At 40.7% G+C, this 22,203-nt stretch overlaps 2 protein-coding genes across 13 annotated transcripts in view; one reads left to right on the top strand and one right to left on the bottom strand.

The window, feature by feature from the left end:
* The window catches only part of dclk2a (doublecortin-like kinase 2a), an 83,210-nt gene extending 71,420 nt beyond the window's left edge, over positions 1 to 11,790 (top strand). For 2 of the 4 annotated variants that reach the window (XM_034188382.1, XM_034188381.1), the window contains 8 exons: positions 159 to 278; positions 352 to 498; positions 566 to 699; positions 833 to 910; positions 3,000 to 3,096; positions 7,564 to 7,677; positions 7,755 to 7,868; positions 10,933 to 11,790. In XM_034188382.1, coding sequence (XP_034044273.1) covers positions 159 to 278; positions 352 to 498; positions 566 to 699; positions 833 to 910; positions 3,000 to 3,096; positions 7,564 to 7,677; positions 7,755 to 7,868; positions 10,933 to 11,412 — 1,284 coding nt within the window. In that variant the 3' untranslated portion in view covers positions 11,413 to 11,790. Of the gene's footprint in view, positions 1 to 158; positions 279 to 351; positions 499 to 565; positions 700 to 832; positions 911 to 2,999; positions 3,097 to 7,563; positions 7,678 to 7,754; positions 7,869 to 9,575; positions 9,727 to 10,932 lie in introns of those variants that run through there. The other 2 variants (XM_034188384.1, XM_034188383.1) reach the window with 2 other exon arrangements.
* A 2,287-nt stretch (positions 11,791 to 14,077) lies between these two features.
* Positions 14,078 to 22,203, bottom strand: part of lrba (LPS responsive beige-like anchor protein) — a 395,517-nt gene continuing 387,391 nt past the window's right edge. For all 9 annotated transcript variants that reach the window (XM_034188370.1, XM_034188371.1, XM_034188368.1 and 6 more), the window contains 2 exons: positions 19,327 to 19,478; positions 14,078 to 16,240 (listed from right to left, as the gene is read on the bottom strand). In XM_034188370.1, coding sequence (XP_034044261.1) covers positions 16,150 to 16,240; positions 19,327 to 19,478 — 243 coding nt within the window. In that variant the 3' untranslated portion in view covers positions 14,078 to 16,149. The remainder of the gene's footprint in view (positions 16,241 to 19,326; positions 19,479 to 22,203) is intronic.

Here is a 22,203-nt window from a genome sequence, read left to right as displayed (position 1 = left end):
TGTAATGATTTATTCATTACTTGGCTCCAATTATCGGCACATGGAGTCGCAACATCCTTGACACCAATTCAAATTTAATTAACAACGTCGTCATTAGCATAATGGCTCTGTGATCCTGATCCTGTAATCCTGTCTGATATCTTTCTGCGTGTTTGCAGGAGCACCTCATAGAGAACGAGGTCTCTGTGCTGCGGAAGGTGAAGCACCCCAACATCATCATGCTGATTGAGGAGGTGGACACGCCCACTGAGCTCTACCTGGTCATGGAGCTGGTGAAGGTGCGGTACAAAGGGCTGCTGTTTGTGCCTGTGTGTGGTTCAGTGTGTAACCAGCATGTTGCTGTTGGAGCAGGGAGGGGACTTGTTCGATGCCATCACCTCCTCGGCTAAGTACACGGAGAGCAACGCCGGCGTCATGGTGCATGACCTCGCTGCAGCGCTCGGTTATCTGCACAACATGGACATTGTGCACAGAGACATTAAACCTGAAAACCTGCTGGTATTTAGAACCACACTGTCTTGCTGCACACACCGCTGACTCCGGCTGAGCATGTTCTCTCCTTCAGGTGTTTGAGCATCCAGACGGCACCAAGGCCTTGAAGCTCGGGGACTTCGGCCTGGCCACAGTGGTGGGCGGACCCTTGTACACTGTATGCGGGACACCGACGTATGTGGCTCCGGAAATCATTGTTCAATCTGGGTACGATGGCGGTTGAGGCAAAGTGGGGAGCAAGATATTATTAATATTATTATAGATAGTTAAATATTAATATTTTAAACAGGCCTGTCAGGTTAGATGGTTGAATGTGTTTTTTTTTTTCCCCCCCACACAGTTATGGCCTCAAAGTGGATATCTGGGCTGCAGGTGTCATCACGTACATCCTCCTCTGTGGTTTCCCTCCATTCAGAAGGTATCAAACCAGGTTACCATGACAACCTACCGGCATGCTCATTCTTCACTTTATACCCAATTATAGCTGACTAAAGTGATACTAAGAAGAGCTTAGTCGCACCCTCTGGTTGGTTATTTTATTAAGGTCAGACAGACACCATGTAAATGCATATTGGGTACCAGGCTATTAGACATCTAAACACTATCAATTACTAATCAATGATTATTTTTTTCCTAATGGTTTAGACATATAGTCCATATAATGTCAGAAAATGGCCAAAATTGCTGCCCAAGGCTAATTTTTTTTAAATATTATTTAATAATTCCAAAATAATGATTTCACAACATGATTTTCATTTAAAATGCATCTTTCTGATTTCACATATTATTTTTAATATTAAATCAGGGACTATGGAATCAGAGCAATACAACAAAAATATCCTTTTTATTGCAGGGGCACTTCAGTTTAAATTAAACCAAACCAATATTAGCAAAAAAATATACCATAATTTAGAACCAGGTGTCTGTCTGACTGACTAAAACTACCTCAGAACAGTAAACTGAATGTAATTTTATATTTTCTTAAAGGTGTAGTCACACTGTGACTGATCTAGTAAATGTAGTTACGGATTGAAAATATTTGCCCGGTGGCAAAAATCGCCTAATTCGTCTTTCTTCAGTGGATTTGGGGCGTTGTTGGAATGAGTGGACAACCACAGAATATGGGTATGTCCACTGGCAAGCTAAGGAGAAGTACAAGACAAAATGGTAACCAGAAACACGTAACCACGAATGAAGCTCTCCGTCTGATGTCCGATCAAAGTTTTGAGCATGCACAAAACCTTCTGACGGACTCACCAGATATCAGCTGACAAACGCATTTAACAAATGAGAAAAAAGATTTGTACAGGACAGAAATGGACACAAAATATCTAAATTTTGCTTCTGTGGTTCATAAATTTCCTCAATCCATCACAGTGCTTAATCTCCTGCTGTTACCTCAAATCCTCCAAGCAGTAAGCCTGCTTCTAAGATCACAAGGTAAACTTTTTTTTGCATTGTACAATACTGCGCCCATCTGGCTAAAGTAACTAATAAATGCTTGTACCTTTTGAATAAGGTACATGAACATTTTAACTTATTTTAAAAATCAAACAAAACCAGGCGTACACACATTACCACCCTAAATTAAACTTGCTAACAGGCTACCACCATTTTGTCCTGTACTTGTTCTTAGCTTGCCAGTGGATGTACCTGCTTTCGGTGGTTGCCCACTCATTCCATCAGATGGTTCATGGTGCAAGTAGAACTATCTGCAGCTAAATGTTACAGCTAAATGTGAGCATGAGGAGAGTCAGGGCGTTTTCATCCAGGGGCATAGTGTGGACATGGTGGAGGATTATAATTATCTGGGGGTGCACACTGACAATAAGCTGGACTGGGCTAAAAACAAACCCTGAAACCCTCCACAAGAAGAGCCAGAGCCCCCTCTATTTCCTGAGGAGGCTCCGGTCCCTTAACATCTGCTGGACCCTGCTGAAGATGTTTTACGAGCCTGTGCTATCGTGTTTGCAGCTGTGTGTCGGGGCAGCAGACTCAGCGTAGTGGACACTAACAGAGTAGACTCAATAAACTGGTCAGGAAGGCCAGTGACGTGGTTGGGGTGGACCAGGACACTTTGTCAACTATGTCGGACAGAAGGGTGCTGTCCAAGTTTGTGTAATACCAGACAATAGCTCCCACCTCTTACATGACGTCCTGGTGGAATTCAGGAGTGCTTTCAGTGAGAGACACATTCCACCTAAATGCTCCACAGGAAATCATTCCTGCCTGTGGTCATCAATGTGTAGAACTCCTCCCTCTGAAAGTCAGACACCCTGATTCTACAGACTAGACTCATTTTTCATTTCCACATCCCGTTTATATTGTATACTTTATTTATTATTAATCTAACAACTCTATTTAACTTAGCACATGCAACAAAATGCAATTTCCCACTTGGGATAAACTATTCTGATTTCACAGTGTCGAAATTCAGACCGAGCAGCAGTATTTTCGTAACGTGGTGATCATCGGCTAGATTGTGAATCAGTTTTTTGTCTGTGCAGTGACAGTAATCACCAGGAGGACTTGTTCGACCAGATCCTGTTGGGCCAGTTGGATTTTGCGAGTCCTTACTGGGATGCGATCTCTGACTCAGCCAAGGTCAGGACCACTGACACTCCCACACTACGCCTCTGCACAGTTTAAAGGACGTTATTTTTTTTAACAACCATGGTTAGATTAAAACTGTGTCAGAAATTCCGAGTCTATTGACTTTTGAGAGCCGTGTTATCTGAGAGAAATCCAGTTCATAAAAGTATTGCTTGTTAATAATTGTTATTATTTCTGATATTTTTCAGGTTGCTCTTGATTTCATGAACATGTAATAAATAAGGCTTTATGGACATATGTGTTAAAATCAGACAGACAGCAGCATCTAAAGTTGTAGGAATTATTATTTTATTTTATTTCAGCTGCTCCTGTTTTTCCTGTATTATCTCTGCTCCCAGGATGAATTTAAAATAAAATGTAAAAAATGTTTTGTTTTGTTTTTTGGTTGGGGGGGGGGGGGGGCTCTGTGGGACAGAATATGAATTTCAAAGTGGAAGCAGAATAATACTGAATGAAAAGTACAATTTCCCAGCTAGAACTTAAACTAAATCTTAACTTGGGGTGTTGTCCTGTCTTCAAATCATGTTAATTTTTGGTCCAAACACTGAGCTGATCCATCCAAAATAGAAGCAAACATTTTCAGGCCTCCTGTTTCTGTGACAGTTTTGAAAGGTAGAGGTGATGTTGTCACACCAAAGAATTACAGATTAACATGGAAAAAAAATACAATTTTATTTATTTTTTTATCTGTACATTATGACTCCGCCTACTTAGAACAGATGACGGAGAGAGTGACACCTTGACTGAGTGAAGACTGATAAATCAGAAAGAGGAAACGACATCAGCGCTCACAGCTCACACCTCTGCTACAGTCTCTGTTTACCTGACGTTTATGTTTGAGCTTTTGTTCCCCTCTTTGATGTTATCTAACATTTTTAAATCCTGTTCTTGATCACTCATATCTGAGCTTTGACTCTGATTACCAAACTTAGATTATTTAACTTCACGAAAGATGTTGACGTCCCGCTGTTTGACAGTTTGTTTTTGTTAAAGATCAAATTTGAGATCCACTGCTTGATCCGGATCCTGCCTTTGATCTTCAATTTTTGATCGGTAATCAGGATCAAAGAGCAGATCCTGACATTTGATCCTGCTCACTAAACTAATCAGCAAATCTAAATATAGGATCGAAGGAATGAGGATCTACAACCCCTGGCAAAAATTATGGAATCACCGGCCTCGGAGGATGTTCATTCAGTTTTAATTTTGTAGGAAAAAAAAAGCAGATCAAAGACATGACACTAAACTAAAGTAATTTCAAATGGCAATTTTCTGGCTTTAAGAAACACTATAAGAAATCAAGAAAAGAAAATTGTGGCAGTCAGTAACGGTTACTTTTTTAGACCAAGCAGAGGGAAAAAAATATGGATTCACTCAATTCTGAGGAATAAATTATGGAATCACCCTGTAAATTTTCATCCCCAAAACTAACACCTGCATCAAATCAGATCTGCTTGTTAGTCTGCATCTAAAAAGGAGTGATCACACCTTGGAGAGCTGTTGCACCATGTGGACTGACATGAATCATGGCTCCAACACGAGAGATGTCAATTGAAACGAAGGAGAGGATTATCAAACTCTTAAAAGAGGGTAAATCATCACGCAATGTTGCAAAAGATGTTGGTTGTTCACAGTCAGCTGTGTCTGAACTCTGGACCAAATACAAACAACATGGGAAGGTTGTTAAAGGCAAACATACTGGTAGACCAAGGAAGGCGTCAAAGCGTCAAGACAGAAAACTTAAAGCAATATGTCTCAAAAAACGAAAATGCACAACAAAACGAATGGGAGGAAACTGGAGTCAACGTCTGTGACCGAACTGTAAGAATCCGCCTAAAGGAAATGGGATTTACATACAAAAAAGCTAAACGAAAGCCATCATTAACACCTAAACAAAAAAAAACAAGGTTACAATGGGTTAAGGAAAAGCAATCGTGGACTGTGGATGACTGGATGAAAGTCATATTCAGTGATGAATCTCGAATCTGCATTGGGCAAGGTGATGATGCTGGAACTTTTGTTTGGTGCCGTTCCAATGAGATTTATAAAGATGACTGCCTGAAGAGAACATGTAAATTTCCACAGTCATTGATGATATGGGGCTGCATGTCAGGTAAAGGCACTGGGGAGATGGCTGTCATTACATCATCAATAAATGCACAAGTTTACGTTGATATTTTGGACACTTTTCTTATCCCATCAATTGAAAGGATGTTTGGGGATGATATCATTTTTCAAGATGATAATGCATCTTGCCATAGAGCAAAAAATGTGAAAACATTCCTTGCAAAAAGACACATAGGGTCAATGTCATGGCCTGCAAATAGTCCGGATCTTAATCCAATTGAAAATCTTTGGTGGAAGTTGAAGAAAATGGTCCATGACAAGGCTCCAACCTGCAAAGCTGATCTGGCAACAGCAATCAGAGAAAGTTGGAGCCAGATTGATGAAGAGTACTGTTTGTCACTCATTAAGTCCATGCCTCAGAGACTACAAGCTGTTATACAACCCCTGGCAAAAATTATGGAATCACCGGCCTTGGAGGATGTTCATTCAGTTGTTTAATTTTGTAGAAAAAAAGCAGATCACAGACATGCCACAAAACTAAAGTCATTTCAAATGGCAACTTTCTGGCTTTAAGAATCACTATAAGAAATCAAGAAAAAAAGATTGTGACAGTCAGTAACGGTTACTTTTTTAGACCAAGCAGAGGAAAAAAATATGGAATCACTCAATTCTGAGGAAAAAATTATGGAATCACCCTGTAAATTTTCATCCCCCAAATTAACACCTGCATCAAATCAGATCTGCTCATTGACATTGACCCTATGTGTCTTTTTGCAAGGAATGTTTTTGCAGTTTTTGCTCTATGGCAAGATCCATTATCATCTTGAAAAATGATTTCATCATCCCCAAACATCCTTTCAATTGTCCAAAATATCAACATACACTCCCCAGTGCCTTTACCTGACATGCAGCCCCATATCATCAATGACTGTGGAAATTTACATGTTCTCTTCAGGCAGTCATCTTTATAAATCTCATTGGAAAGGCACCAAACAAAAGTTCCAGCATCATCACCTTGCCCAATGCAGATTCGAGATTCATCACTGAATATGACTTTCATCCAGTCATCCACAGTCCACGATTGCTTTTCCTTAGCCCATTGTAACCTTGTTTTTTCTGTTTAGGTGTTAATGATGCCTTTCGTTTAGCTTTTCTGTATGTAAATCCTATTTCCTTTAGGCGGTTTCTTACAGTTCGGTCACAGATGTTGACTCCAGTTTCCTCCCATTCGTTCCTCATTTGTTTTGTTGTACATTTTTTCGATTTTTGAGACATACTGCTTTAAGTTTTCTGTCTTGACGCTTTGATGTCTTCCTTGGTCTACCAGTATGTTTGCCTTTAACAACCTTCCCATGTTGTTTGTATTTGGTCCAGAGTTTAGACACAGCTGACTGTGAACAACCAACATCTTTTGCAACATTGCGTGATGATTTACCTTCTTTTAAGAGTTTGATAATCCTCTCCTTTGTTTCAATTGACATCTCTCGTGTTGGAGTCATGATTCATGTCAGTCCACTTGGTGCAACAGCTCTCCAAGGTGTGTTCACTCCTTTTTAGATGCAGACTAACGAGCAGATCTGATATGATGCAGGTGTTAGTTTTGGGGATGAAAATTTACAGGGTGATTCCATAATTTTTTCCTCAGAATTGAGTGATTCCATATTTTTTCCCTCTGCTTGGTCTAAAAAAGTAACCGTTACTGACTGCCACAATTATTTTTCCTGATTTCTTATAGTGTTTCTTAAAGCCAGGAAGTTGCCATTTGAAATTACTTTAGTTTTGTATCATGTCTGTGATCTGCTTTTTTTTTTACAAAATTAAACAACTGAATGAACATCCTCCGAGGCCGGTGATTCCATAATTTTTGCCAGGGGTTGTAGAACAGGCTCAGGATCAAAGCTTCCTGATCAAAGGCAAGATCTGCTCCTTGATTCAGATCCTGCCCGAAAATGTAGTCAGCGCCTCCTTGACATAAGGCCGGCCTCTCTATCACATTTAACTTCGTTCATGGGTTGTTTTCTTTCTATATCATGCTGTCAAACATCAATGAAATAGGCACTTCCTTAGCGGAGATAAAAGTTGCTAACTGCAGAGTTGCCAGGTCTGCAAGGCATTGTTGGCTTTATTTCAGACCTGGCAACTCTGGTTACCTGATTACGTGACTGTTACAAAAGAATCATTTCTTATCTACCGATGATGCTTTTCTTCTCCAGTTTTACAAATCCTGTTTGCATAATTTTTCCCCAGTTCCCCAAATGATCTACTTCACTGTCAAACGAGTAACTATAAATTGACAGACGTCAGTTTTTATGAGTAAATAATTTCTTTAATCACAGAAATAATATGAAGTTACTGACAAAGTGTGAAGTCATGGAAACCGTGATGTTTCAGGAGCTGATTGGAAAGATGCTGCAGGTCGACGCTGAGGCGCGTTACACAGCGCAGGACGTCCTCGCACACGCATGGGTTACGGCATCGTGCAGCAGACCAACGACATGCCTGAACGTACGTGAGCGCTTCTGATGTTCACACTGTAGAGGAGAAACTGCCACTGATGCATGTGTGTGTGTATGTATGTGCAGGATGATGCTGCCGTGGAGAACAACATGAAGGTGGAGGTGACGGGCAAACTCAAGACACACTTTAACACGACGCCAAAACACAACAACACCGCGGCCAGCGTGTCGGTCATCATGGTGAGCAACCACAGCTAGTTAAAAAGAACATCAGCGCTCAGATTCTTTCATCAATGTGTTCAGCTGAGATGTTGTGGGGACATTTTACAACCGTTTAATGAGTGACCCAAATACGAGGTTAGGAGAATCTTAGCCCACTTTTCAGTGGGCCAAAAATATCTCAGGGCTTCCAGCACACATTCTAATCATTTTCTACATAAATCAATCATCCATGAAGACCTTAGAGATGATTAAATAGCACAGATGATGTCTAAATAACTTATGCTGCTGTAAACATGTCGGACAGGATTTTAGTCCTTCTGACTATATTCATCAGTGTTGCCAGATTGGACAGTTTTGAATCCGGTTACACATTAAAACCTGTTCCCAGCTAACTGATGGACCAGATGCACAATTTTAGTCTTTTAAACAATATATTTTTTTTTTAATTATTCTGGATAAAATGTTTCACTTTTCTATTTGCTCAGGTTGCTATGACAGCAGAGGGTCTGCTGTTCCAAATTGAATATTAAATGTACAAAAGGCAACATTGTTGGTAACAATAGTGTGCGAGTACAGCAACAATATGCAGATGACAGGAAAAGTGTTTTAATTTGGAATTTCTTTTTTTATTACATCAAAGCTAAAAAAAAAAAAAAAAGGCATTTAATACACTTTTTTTTTTTGAAAGTGTGACATTTAATTTCGGTGTGAAAACAAGTTTCTACAACATGATGAAAATCAAATATTAAACTACTGTATATTGCATATGTACAGTCCCCTTTAACGTAACACAAATAACTCTCACTTCCTCCACTCTTTTCATCACCTTCACCACCGTCGGTCCATTTGGAGCCTCTTTGCTAACAAGGACAAGTTCACATTATTGAGGCTGAACTGGCATCAGGGTACCATTTAACAGGAGGGGTGGTTTTGATTTTAAATACAAAACACACAAAAACAACCCTCTCTTTGTCCTAAACTTTTGACAGTTTGACGTGTAAATGTGGGCAGTGGCCTCCTCCTCTTTCCTCCTTTTCACCCCTCCCTCATACCAGACCCAGGACAACAGGGGACACCTGGAGCTGAGAGCCGGGTACACCCCCCCCCCACCCATCCCGTGTGGTCTCTCTTTCCCTTCGCTGTTCCATGTATTACACTGGTCCACTCCCCGTGTCCTTCCTTCCTGTTTGTCCGCCTGCTGCCTGCAGTAACTGCTGTCAATAACTCGTGTGGAGGCCTAATTAACTTTCTCGTTCAGCAGCTGCTGCTCTTTTGTTCCCTTTTATTTTAGTCCATCGTGCACATTACAGGTTGTGTAAGTACTTTGTCACTGATGATATTTCAAGAGCGGATACAGAAGTGGGTCCTTCCTTCCAAATACTCTGTGCCGGATGTCATGTTCCGTATGATGTACTCTGGCGCCACCTTGTGGGCAGTTGACCTTCCCAGATTGATTATACTGCTCATATTTTTGTGCATATTTAGCATCCACCAACACATCTGCCTGAATCTGTCACTTCTACAACGTTTGTTCCAGCTCCATCCTTTTCAGCGCCGCCAGCGTGTTTCTGATGGAAACGTTTGGGAGCGAGCTGAAACAATCGTCGTCATGCTTTTTGTGTTGACTTTATTTTTGACGCTTGGAGTTAAGACTGGTCTCTGTCCCTTTTTGCTTCCCCCTGTCCTCCCCTTCCACATGTGTGCCCTCCCCTCCCTCTGAATTAGCTGCAAGGCAGTGAATGGTATGTACTAACACTTCCTGCACCGCCTCCTCTGCTCTGCTGCACCAATGGCAAACATTTAGAATACAACAAATGCCTTTGTTGTCTATGGACATGCAACAAAATTTGCTGTCGCTCTTAAAAAGAAAACTGTACACCAGTATAACACAGACCCACAATTCCACAAAGACATTTGGCTTTAAAATAGAATAATTTGGTGAGATGTGAATGTTTGTCATAGGTACTTTGTAACCACTATTGTACTAACGGTCATTATTGTAATAATTATTGCAATAGTTGGTGCAAATGTGCAGTTAAGTCAAACACTACTGCAATAAATGTTAATGTAAGTAATTTGTTTTTCTGTGAATCTAAAGCTTTGTCTGCAGAGTCTTTAATAATCACTTTCCTAATAATTATTCCAAGAACAGACAAAAATTGCACTTAAAAGTCATCCACTGTTGTAGTGGTGCAGGGTTTCCTCTCACTCTTGTAATAGTTGTTACAGTGGTAGTCGAGGTTTCCCGTGCAGTTTTGCTCACTCGTCATTGTGGCAATCCCTCAGCAAGGATCGTTGATCATTTCCCAAATGAGAGTTCTATGTCCACAGTTAATCTAGAGATGCCTATGCGTGGGTTAAACGGAATGTTATGCGCCTGCAAACGTGGTCCTTGACGGAGCCTTAGCCTGGCCCAATGGCTGGGAAATGCCAGACGATCAGGGTCTGAGGACCTGCTGCAGCCTTCATCCGTTTTTTTTGTCTGTATTTCACCCAAACACACAATCCCCTACTTGATCCATGATCCAGGTGTCATGCCACAGATAAGGGATTTGATTTTCACAGCCTTTTGTAGCGGCTGTAACGATGGTCAGGGTTTCCTGTGCAGTTCCATCCGCTCTTGTCATATTTGTTAGGAAAGTGATTATCTGACTGAGAATCTGTAGACACTCTGTTCATGGAAAGAGGCATTAGCTACATCATTAACATTTATTACATTGGGTGATTTGCTGCATATTTTGTACCTACTATTGTAGTAATTACTCCAGTAGTGAAAGTTATGACGGTTACTTTTACAACAGTACTCTCTACTCTCAAAAGCACTGATAGTCATCTTTTTGTGTGGCATCAGTCGACTGCAAAACGTTTTGTTAGCCCATCATTGTTCACATCCATCACCATTTGTTTCAGGCCGTGTACCGTTTATTTACAAAATTTAAATGTAAAAATGGACCAGTAATGATTAGACATAAAAATGTTTGAGCCACAGTGTCTGTAAATAGCCTATTTTTTTTTTCTTTTTTGTAATTGTCGGCATGATTTAAGTTTGAAAATAATCTCCATTTGTCTGTTTTGAACACAGAACACAGCTCTCGATAAGGGGACTCTCCAGCTCACCACCCGCCATTTTCCAGCATCCAAAAGGTCGAGATCTCCATCTTTAGTTGATACTGAAACTTCTGTCCTTCCGGTCAAACCAGAATCAGCTTCTCACACCAGTCGGTCACCAAACAGTCTGTCGGCACCCAGTGAGCCGGTGTCGTCCCTACAGACTGCTGCTCCTCCCGACCTTCATTCCTCCACTAACAGTGATGTCTCTCAGTCTACCTCTGAGCCCGCCTTCTCATCTCCTCCTGCCAACCAAGCCAGGTCCTCCTCCCCGCTTTCTCCCGTCATACCCGTTGGGTTCTTCCCCTCCTCATCCCCAAACAAAGAAGCATCTTTCTCTCTGATCCAGCCGGCACTGTTCGCGTCGCCTCCTTCTACGCCGCCCAGATCTACATCCCCGCCCCCCGCCGGTGCTTCACGTCCTGTTCATGCTACAGCTGCTGAACAGCTTTGAGGTGCACCGAGAGGATTTAAGTGACGTTTGTTTTAAAAACCCTTCAGCGTCCGCAGTGAAGTGACTGAGCTGGTCACTGCCTACGTTATTGTCTCTCCTCCTGCTCCACACCGATGGAAGATACAAGGTGTTTCAAAGATTTTGTTGACTGTATATATGTTTGTATTTATTAACAGAAGAACCAGAGAAGGAAATGAATGGAAATGCACTGTATGGCTGAAAGTGATAAACTATTCAGAGTCATCCACATGCTACAGTGAGTTTAGGATCACTTTCTTAAATTTGGGTTTTGCTGTGTTTCATTTAAAGTTTAAAGAGTGGGTCAAACTAAAAACAAATAAACCACCTGAAGATGTTACTTTGAGCTTGAGGACCTTGTTAAAGGTATTTTTCATTTATTAAAGTTTTCTGGAAGAGATTTGGCCTCGTCTGAGAACCATTTGTACCAACTGATGCCGTCGAAAGTCGTGTCCAAGTGATTTGAGAACTTCCCACAGTCACCAGATTTTTCGTAGGCACCAACGAAGTTTCCGAGTGGTCCAGAGAAGCAATTTTAAATGGATTGCATTTATGTAGCGCTTTTCCATCTGTATCAGAAGCTCAAAGCGCTTTACAATGATGTCTTGCATTCACCCATTCACACAAACACACAGATGTTGGGGTGCTGCCATGCGAAGCACTCAATACACATCCGGAACAACTAGGGGATTAAGGACCTTACCCAAGGGCCCTTAGCGATTTTCCAATCTGGCTGGGTTTTGAACCGAGGATCCTCTGGTCTGAAGCCCAACACTTAACCACTATATAATATACAGCATAAATTACACACCATTAATAAGTTATCCAATTTAACAGTACCCTTTCAAATGTATCATTCAAAATGTGTTCATCTAGCCTAAGGCCACAGTGGGGAAGTATGTAAATCTTAGTCTGGATGCACGGCACAGTTAAACCCCCACAAGTGTGGAATGCAGTTATTTTCATTAAGAAAGCTTACGCTTGACCTTCTCCCATGGCAGACAGCGATGGCCTTGTTGTTGTGAGACATTTTAAAGATACATTTTCATGTCTAACATTCTTTTTTTTCCTCTTCCCACCAATTGTCAGGTGAAACATTAAAAACACATTTTTTCCTATTTACTGGATATAAATTTTTTAATTTTTTTTCTTAATTTCAGATTTTCTACTGTGTTTAACTGCTAGTGGGACACACATTACTAAAGTTCCTTTTGGGTGTGTGTGTGTGGGGGGGGGGGGGGGTGGTTGTTTAAATCTGTGCACATGAGAAATATATGGGTGTGGCACTGAGCTTTATTTGGAAATTCTTGGGCACCAATTCATGTTTCTGGAATATGCACTGATCTACATAAAAGCAGAATTCAGGAGTTTACATAATTCTCTCCATTTAAGAGTGATTGCTGAATCTGGTGCGGCATGTTCATACAACCCCATCGTATTAAAAAACAAAGGTATAAAAAATGTTTACAAAACATGTTATTGCTTGAGAACCATTGTTACGTGGACATGGTGCATTAGACATAATACGCTAATATAAACGGTAAGCACAATGTCCACAACAAATAGTGGTATTCATGAGCTGGAAATTTCCACAAGACTCATTTTGATAAAAACATCATGAAAGCTCAGCCTCAGCCTTTTTCAGTGTTGTATTTGTAAGGCCCTGTATACTGTGCAATATGTGTATTTAATTTATGCTCTGATCTCTATTTCCTGTGGGGCTTTTGTAAATAATTACAGGTGGACTCATTCTGACCGAGAATAGAAAACTGTCATCAGCATATCCAATATCGAAATTTGTTTCCTAGCAACCCTGGCTGCTCTACTCCTGATGTACTGTAAAGCAAAGACCACTAAGCGTGTCCAGAGACGGGCCGCAAGCACTCACACGTTCGAGGCAGTGGAGACTAAAAGGGCGATGTTTACTAAATGGCTACAACTAAGTATAAATCTGTGCCCCCTGACAGTAAAACAGGGTCATGCTCACTGTTTCCATAAAACACTAATATGTTTGTTGATTTGCTCCATTAACAAAACTGAATGTTTTGCTCACAAGAAGAGTTTGTGCCTCACTGCTGACAAAAACCCAGCTTGGCTGAAAAATAAGGTCAAAAACTGCTTAATCTGAATAATTTTCCTTTTTTTTTTTTTTTATTTAACTCTGCACTAACCCAGCTGTTACTTGGAATAACTTTACATGTTCATGCTGTCACCCACTTTACCTCCTCAGAACTATCAGCTGACACTTTGAGCTTCTACAAGACAAAATCCTCATTCAGCCACACTGGCCATGACATCATTTATCTTCTTTAATTTATATGTAGTAAAACCAGATTCTCATATCCTGTCATAGTTTGGAAAGAGAAATTTGTATGATGTTTTGAAGAGATGACATCAAATTGACACAAAGAAAAAATAAAGACTTCAAATATACCTTTGTGGTGTACTCACTCTGCCAAAGCTACCTCAACTGTTGTAATACATTCATGTCTATATTGATAGACTTCTCTGCTCCAGGGGTCACTATTTTTTTTTCTTTTTACCCAAATTCACTGTAGCACATGTGCACCCAGCAGGACGACACTAGAGGGCGCTCTCCAGTCTGGTCAATGACAAATAAAAAGTACTTGAACAAAGACGAGACACATCAAGTTATAAAATTCCACTTTATTGTCAGAAGTCACACACAAAACACTCCAAATGATTGCCAAAATATCAAGTGATAGATGCAGAACTTCTTGTATAGCTGGAGACTCAAACCACATTAAGCGCAAACCTTAAAAGAACAATTCCGCAAAAATAAAGATAGAGAAGAAGTTGTGTTTTTGTGCCAGAGAGCCAAAGAGAAACTTAATTCACTGCAGCTTTACCGCAGAACCACAACTTTTGGACGCCTGTGATGAAGACGTCTTTGGAAACCAAACGGAAGGATGAAGAGGCTAAGGTCATTTAGACCGGTGGATGGATTGGGGAGGGGCTATGAAAGGCCAAGACAGTGCAGGTTTTCTTTGCAAATAGTCAGGACTTTAAAGAGAAACTGTGACATTTTTTTGTCAATCTGGGCTCTATTTTTTAAAGTTTTGGGGTTAATATTTTAACTCTGGACAAAGGTTATTGTGATCTGTGCCGTATGGGTTTAGAATGCAAACATCATCACAGGTTAACTAGATATATATTGTAAGGGTACGGGGCAAGCTACAAACAAAGTAAACCACTTGTTACCACTGATAAAACAATCCCATTTAACAATTAGCCAATATGAGTCAGAAACAGATTTTAATATTAATACAACTACATTGATACACAGAACCCTGAACTGATCTAAATGTACTACAAATCAGTCAATGGTTCAGTTCTGACCTTGTGAATCAGTTGGGTCAAGCTATTACGCTGCACCCACATTTTCAAACTCTAGTAAAAGTGCACAGTCTCTTGCGAAAACATTAAATTTGCAACATAAAAACAAAATGTGTGACAGCAGTAGGTGGTTTGAACAAGTTGTTAATACTGTCGCAGTGGTTCAGAACAGGAAAGCTATGTCTCGCATTGACCTTTTAACCTTTGTGAAGATGCTGAAGTACCAGTGTAACATCTTAACCAATGTTAAAACCGAGTCACTGGTTCAAGGTAGTTATGAGAAATATCTGGTAGCATGGCGATGGTTCCTACGGAGATAAACACTTGTATGTTTACCTCATTAAAAAACTTTTTTTGTTGTTTTTGTTTTTTTAAATGACCAATTACACACTTAGCTGCTAACCTTAACCTCCTGCCCATTGAGTCATTACAAGATTACTATTGATGAGGAGCCTGGATGCTAACAAAGAAATTAAATTTATTAATTTTTTTACCAACTGAAAAAGATATATGCCAAATTGTCTAAAAATACCACCCAGATTGAAAAAAATGTCAAAATGTTCCCTTTAAGGTGAGGCGGTGTTGCTCATCAGCAAAAATGTCTCAGCCCTTCATGGCACACTGCTGCCACCTCCTGGTTTGGATGCACATTACATGATGTGGACATTTAGTGTGGGTGAGAAAAGAAAAAAAAACTACGTTCTGTGGAAATTAACTGTCACAGCCACACTTTTTCCATTAGTATTGTCTTTGGAAAAACAATTAGCTGATTGTTCAGTCAGTTTGGACAGAAAACAAAAGTGACGCCCGTTAGTCGATTTATCTGTGTGCATTATCGTAGTTATGAGGCATGCACAGAAAATCTGTCAGCAAGCACAGAGGAAATGGAAACACTTGACTGAGATTTCATTTTTAGTATATATAGATACAAAAGCTACCATCCCTCTTTACTCGTCTACCTGCTGTGGTTCCACAGTGACCACGTCAAAATTCCCCACATACTCACAGAAAAAAGATTACTCACCAAAAATCACACAAATATTTGGATTAAGTCAACAGACAGTATTTCCCCCAAAAGTCCTTCTTTGTTTCCAGAGAAGAAAATAGACTCTTGCAGCTAAAAATAGATTTGTTTTAATCATACAACAACATAACCCCCACCCTATGATTTATTTATATGAAAATTTACTATCTGATCTACAAAATATAGCAATGCCCTTTTTAAAAAATAGTGACATTTTTCTATAATAGGACAGTTTTGTTTGTTTTTTCCTTGGATATACATTCAGGATAGTGCCATTGAGTTCACACTTAGGATCTTTCAACGGTATAAAAGCTTTTGTCAGTCATCTTGCCGTCAGCTCAGTACCTGGTCTGGTACTCGTGGTGCCACCGGTTAAAGTCGTTGTAGAAGAGCACAATACTTCCAGAAGCCATGCCAGTAATGATGCACCTTAGAGGAGTGAGGAGGTCAAGTTACCAAGATGTGGATTTCAGAGGTTTAGCCCGTCCCAGAATCATTACAGTCACATATTAAGGTTAATTCTGTTCAATGCAGTGAACTTAATTGCACTTTTCTTTTTTCTTTGCTTGTACTTCGCTTGTGATGAATGTTTGCAGAATGCACAAACACAAAATTAGCAGACCGGATCCTTTTGGCATCCAGTGTTAAACTGGTGCCAAATCAACAAGCGGATTCATTCCAGATCCACTGTGGCAACCCCAAGCAAAAATGGGAGCAGCCCAAAGATTTTATAAAAACATTGTTAGCTCTGCTTACCTTCTGAGCTGAAAGGGAGAAATACCCTTTTTAAAAAAAATTGCAACATAAGCAAACACATGCACACCAAAAGGACACCTGAAAGTAGAACTCTAAATCAAGTCAAACCACATTCTAACAAACACTAAAATTACGTAGCGTGGACATTAAAGCATTTCTGGACGTTATGATTTTTGCTAAGGCCCATACAGGCCCGTCTGTGCCCGTGCTTATCTCTGGTGTTATTATTAAAGAATATAGGAATTATTCAACTTAAGCCACATCCACCATATCAAACCATACTGGAAGTACAGTAACTTCAGTACTACAGTAACTGATGCAGTGTTAACATAACTGAATCAGAAAAAAAATTTACACAAAAATGGATGTATTTCTTCAAACATTTTATACTGCTTATCAATTTTAAAAAGTACACAATTAGCATTATTCTGCTGCTATTTTGAGCATACAACTGATTTTTAAGTTGCTCTGTCAATTGTTATTAGCCACATTCTCATTTGAATACTGGCCATTTTTGTTCCATCACATGTTGCACGCAGCAGATGGTCCATGCTAGAAGCATTCTCACCCACTGAGAGCCCACTGGTTTACGTGAGGGGTAGCACCTGGATTGTCCATGATGCAAAACGAAAGCTGTAGAAACGGCTCTTACATTCGTCAAACAATTTGACCCTACGAACACAACTTCCAGAAAGTCGTCATCTCTACTGTTTAAACATTTTTTGGTGTCTTTATGTAAATGGGCCTTCTTCTTGCTCTTGGACGTTTGCATTGTTCTGCTTATGCACCAGTCACATGATAAAAGAATCAACGGCATGCCCACAGTGACCTGTGCTGGTCAAAAACAAACTCAATTAGACATCCCAGCCGGGGAACTGGTAGGTATTTGTGTTCTCACATGCAGCTCCTACAGGTGAAGTTCCGAGTGGCAGTTCATGTATCAAAGTGCCCCCCAAAAAATTTTCAAAGGAGGATTTCTTGCAAACAAAGTGCTTATCAAAAGGCCAGTAGCTGAGGTTTGATTGCTAACAATTTTTGGGGTGACCAAGGCTGTAAAAGCAAACTTTTCCTGTAATGAGTTCTGGTCTAGTTGGGCATTCAAAGCTGTTGGAGAAGTATGCAATCATTTTTCTTATTTACAGTGAGGAAAATAAGTATTTGAACACCCTGCGATTTTGCAAGTTCTCCCACTTAGAAATCATGGAGGGGTCTGAAATTTTCATCTTAGGTGCATATCCACTGTAAGAGACATAATCAAAAAAAAAAAAAAGAAAAGAAAATCCGGAAATCACAATGTATGATTTTTTTAATAATTTATTGGTATGTTACTGCTGCAAATAAGTATTTGAACACCGACCAACCAGCAAGAATTCTGGCTCTCACAGACCTGTTAATTTTTCTTTAAGAAGCCCTCTTATGCTGCACTCTTTACCTGTATTAATTGCACCTGTTTGAACTTGTTACCTGTATAAAAGACACCTGTTCACACACTCAATCAATCACACTGCAACCTGTCCACCATAGCCAAGAGCAAAGAGCTGTCTAAGGACACCAGGGACAAAACTGTAGACCTGCACAAGGCTGGGATGGACTACAGGACAACAGGCAAGCAGCTTGATAGAAGACAACAACTGTTATGATTATTTATTAGAAAGAGGAAGAAACACAAGATGACTGTCAATTTCCCTCAGTCTGGGATTCCATGCAAGATCTCACTTTGTGGGGTAAGGATGATTCTGAGAAAGCTCAGAACTACACAGGAGGACCTGGTCAATGACCTGAAGAGAACTGGGACCACAGTCACAAACATTACATTAGTAACACATGATGCTGTCATGGTTTAAAATCCTGCAGGGCAGCAAGGTCCCCTTGCTCAAGCCAGCACATGTCCGGGCCCATTTGAAGTTCACCAGTGACCATCTGGATGATCCAGAGGAGGCATGAGAGAAGGTCATGTGGTCAGATGAGACCATAATAGAGCTTTTTGGAATCAACTGCACTTCCCATGTTTAGAGGATGAGAACAACCCCAAGAAAACCATCTCAACCGTGAAGCATGGGGGTGGAAACATCATACACTGGGGGTGCGCTTCTGCAAAGGGGACAGGATGACTGCACCGTACTGAAGGGAGGATGGATGGGGTCATGCATTGCGAGATTTTGGCAAACAACCTCTTTCCCTCAGTAAGAGCACTGAAGATGGGTCATGGCTGTGTCTTCCAGCATGACAATGACCCCAAACACACAGCCAGGGCAACTAAGGAGGGGCTCCGTAAGCAGCATTTCAAGGTCCTGGAGTGATCTGGCCAGTCTCCAGACCTGAACTCAATAGAAAATCTTTGGAGGGAGCTGAAACTCCAAACCTGAAAGATCTAGAGAAGATCTGTATGGAGGAGTGGACCAAAATCCCTGCTGCAGTGTGCAAACCTTGTGAAAAACTACAGGAAACGTTTGGCCTCTGTAATTGCAAACAAAGGCTACTGTACTAAATATTAACACTGATTTTCACAGGTGTTGAAATACTTATTTGCAGCAGTAACATACAAATAAATTATTAAAAAAATCATACATTGTGATTTCCATATATATATATTTTTTTTAGATTATGTTTCTCACAGTGGACATGCACCTAAGATGAAAATTTCAGACCCCTCCATGATTTCTAAGTGCGAGAACTTGTGAAATCGCAGGGTATTCAAATACTTATTTTCCTCACTGTATGCATTTTTTGTTTAAGCATCTGGTTGTGTTTGTGCTTACCTTTGATCATGTGACATGGCCATGGAGCGGATTCCTGCGTCGCAGCCCGGGTAGATGAATAGCTGTTTGAGGTCATGGATCTGCCAGACAGACACAACGCCTCCGTCACCGCCGATCACCAGATACTGACCGTCACGGCTGAGAAGCATGGCCTGGGGAAAATAAAGAGAGTTCATTAGTAACTTTGCAACAGCTCTATGCAGTCCGTCCAAACTCAGAGTCTGTGCTGCAAAAGAGCTCAGAAAACAAAATGACACACATCGAGTTCAACAATGATAACACTGTTTTCTTATAGCTGTTATATTTATGTAGTCATCATATAGAAATAACAGTTCTTTTTTTGTGTGGATTTTTTTTCCAGTTTTAACCTAAAGTTGAAATAGAATATTTTAGACAGTTAAGCAATGCTTAATAAAAATGCGTCCCACGTGTCTCCAGAACAACTGGCACTTTCTGTGCACTTCTTGTTCCACTGTTATACGATTTTCTGCTTATGCAATACTGTGCAAAAGTCTTAAGTAGCCTAGTGTTTCAGCATAAAGCTCTCCCAATGGTATGCCTGTAAAATATTAAATGTGAAATTTCTACATGTTAAATTTTTGAAAATCATGTTAGTTTTGTGTGCTTTAATAATGAAAGCATAACTTATACACACACACACACACACACACACACATATATATGAGACACTTCAATAGACCGTTGTCATTTGATTGGTGAATTCTATGTCATCTGACATGCATTATTTGTCCCACTGATTGGTTGACATCACTACTGTACATTATTGGTTCCATTTGCCGTGTATTTCCTCTCATCCATTTCACACTATTGCACAGCTACATTCACTTCTCAAAAAATGCTTCCATGGTACGAGGAAGCCAAATCCAGCAGCCGGCGTGTTCACTCAGACATCTTTAGTGGCTGTTGAAGCCCCGTCAGATGAAGAACTGGACAAGCTTTTGTTGTGACTTTCTGTTCGATTTAAGAAAGCAGACGTGTTTTACACACACACACACACACACACACACTGCTAAGAGTGCCTGGGGTTCTGTCTCTGCTCAGCGGTGTGTCAGCAGCTGTCTGCTGGCTGGAGTGAACTACTGGCTCCCGCTGCCCTCAAATTCCTGCTAGAAGTAACACCTGTCTAATTTTAAGTAGAATATCAAATGATGCAAATCTATTTAGGTGTCATATAAAACAATAAATGCTTTCCATTCATGCAATGGAAAGAATGTTTTCATTCTCTGTTCTGTTTATCAACTCATTTAAATATTCGTACCAGTGAACTCCAACATTCATTATTTGTATAATATATACGTAAAACAAAGTAATTTACTAAAACTGTTATAGAAGAGGGCTCGGCTACAGATCTGAGACATTTCTGTGCAGTGGTGTTCCGACACTCTGAGTGGCAACAACAGAACCTGATAGCACCATATGTGGTGATTAACAATGTACTGCAGTGTTATTACTTTAAAAAGACCTTTTGGAAAAACAGACAAAAAATCTCTAAGGCAGCATTTTTGATGTATTTGATGTTTGATCCCATGTTGAATTCTGACAGAAATCCTGCAAAATCTCGTGTGTCATTGCCACCGAAAGTGAAAACACATATGATACAGACAACTACCACAGGATGCTACTGGGTTAGTAGTAGTACTACAATACATACATTCATACATTGTTAATGCTACTAGCTTCTGCCATAACTGCTCAGAGTGTCCAAGCACCACTGTGCACAAATGTCTCGTATTTGTAGCCACTTCCACTTGGGTTAAGACTGTCATACCTGCAGCCACGCTATAAAATAATGCACACTGCAGGTGTACAATTATTTTCATTTATTTCTCTGACTGCAGATGTGTCAATGTTAGCTTGCTGATGGACATATAGAAGGACATACAGACGCAGCAGGGTCCAACAAGTCCATCCATCAAACATTGGTCTAAGGGGTAATAATTTACATGTGGTGATAACGCAATGACGACACGGACATGTTCTCTAATTCGGACAACCTGCGCTGGTTCCAGGAGGACGAGTGATCTGGGAGCAGCTTACTTGTGTTAAAGTAAAGCTCATTCTACAAGGTCACATGACCTGACAGCAGCTCACAGGTCAGAGCCGCTGTCCCGCCGGACTCTCTGCACACAGACCCTGACTTGCCGCAGAGATGGCTCCCCACTGTGAAGCTCAGATTTACTCGTCTCATCTGCTTTTCCTGCAAACTGTAACACTTGAATGGGTCTCCCAGGAATACAGATGTACACAAATCAAGCCATGCGTTCGAATCTATTATGGGCTCAGCGGAGAGCGAAAGCTGAAACTGAAACAGTCGGGAGCATCAATCAGCAAGTAACCGCAGCTGATGACATGACGAGGCAGAATCCTAAAAGCAGCAAACGACACTAATTTAGAACTTTTCTCCTTCGTGGTTCGATGGCACCAAAGCTGGCTGACTTTCAGTGGCAGCCGCATCGCAGTGATTCAGCACGAGACACTTCAAGTCACCAGCATGTGTGTCAAATCAGCCTCATATTAAATGAGAGAGAAAGAAAAAAAAAACTCCTGAAACCTGAGTTCTGAAGCTGGAGCGAGTCATTTTCAGGAACTTGACTTGGGAAGGAAAACATAAACAACCCTTCACGGAGAGTACACAGCTGACAGGGAGAGAGCGCGGCCTCAATTAAGCAAATGTTTTGTATAAAACCTTTGTGACTTTAACGCGCCGTCTGTTTCTCATTCTCGTCGTGCACACGCATTTAAAGGCATAAAACACTTGCGTGTGGAATGACGGACGCGCGGCGATGCGGCCGCCTGCTGCGGAAAGCACTCTAGACTAACTGCTGCGTCAGATCTGCTTCCAAGGCGGCCGGAAAT

This window comes from Thalassophryne amazonica, chromosome 15, assembly GCF_902500255.1.
Source record: "Thalassophryne amazonica chromosome 15, fThaAma1.1, whole genome shotgun sequence".
Classification (NCBI taxonomy): Eukaryota; Metazoa; Chordata; class Actinopteri; order Batrachoidiformes; family Batrachoididae; genus Thalassophryne; species Thalassophryne amazonica.
Note: the sequence above shows the minus strand (reverse complement) of the source record. Positions and strands in the feature narration are given on the sequence as shown.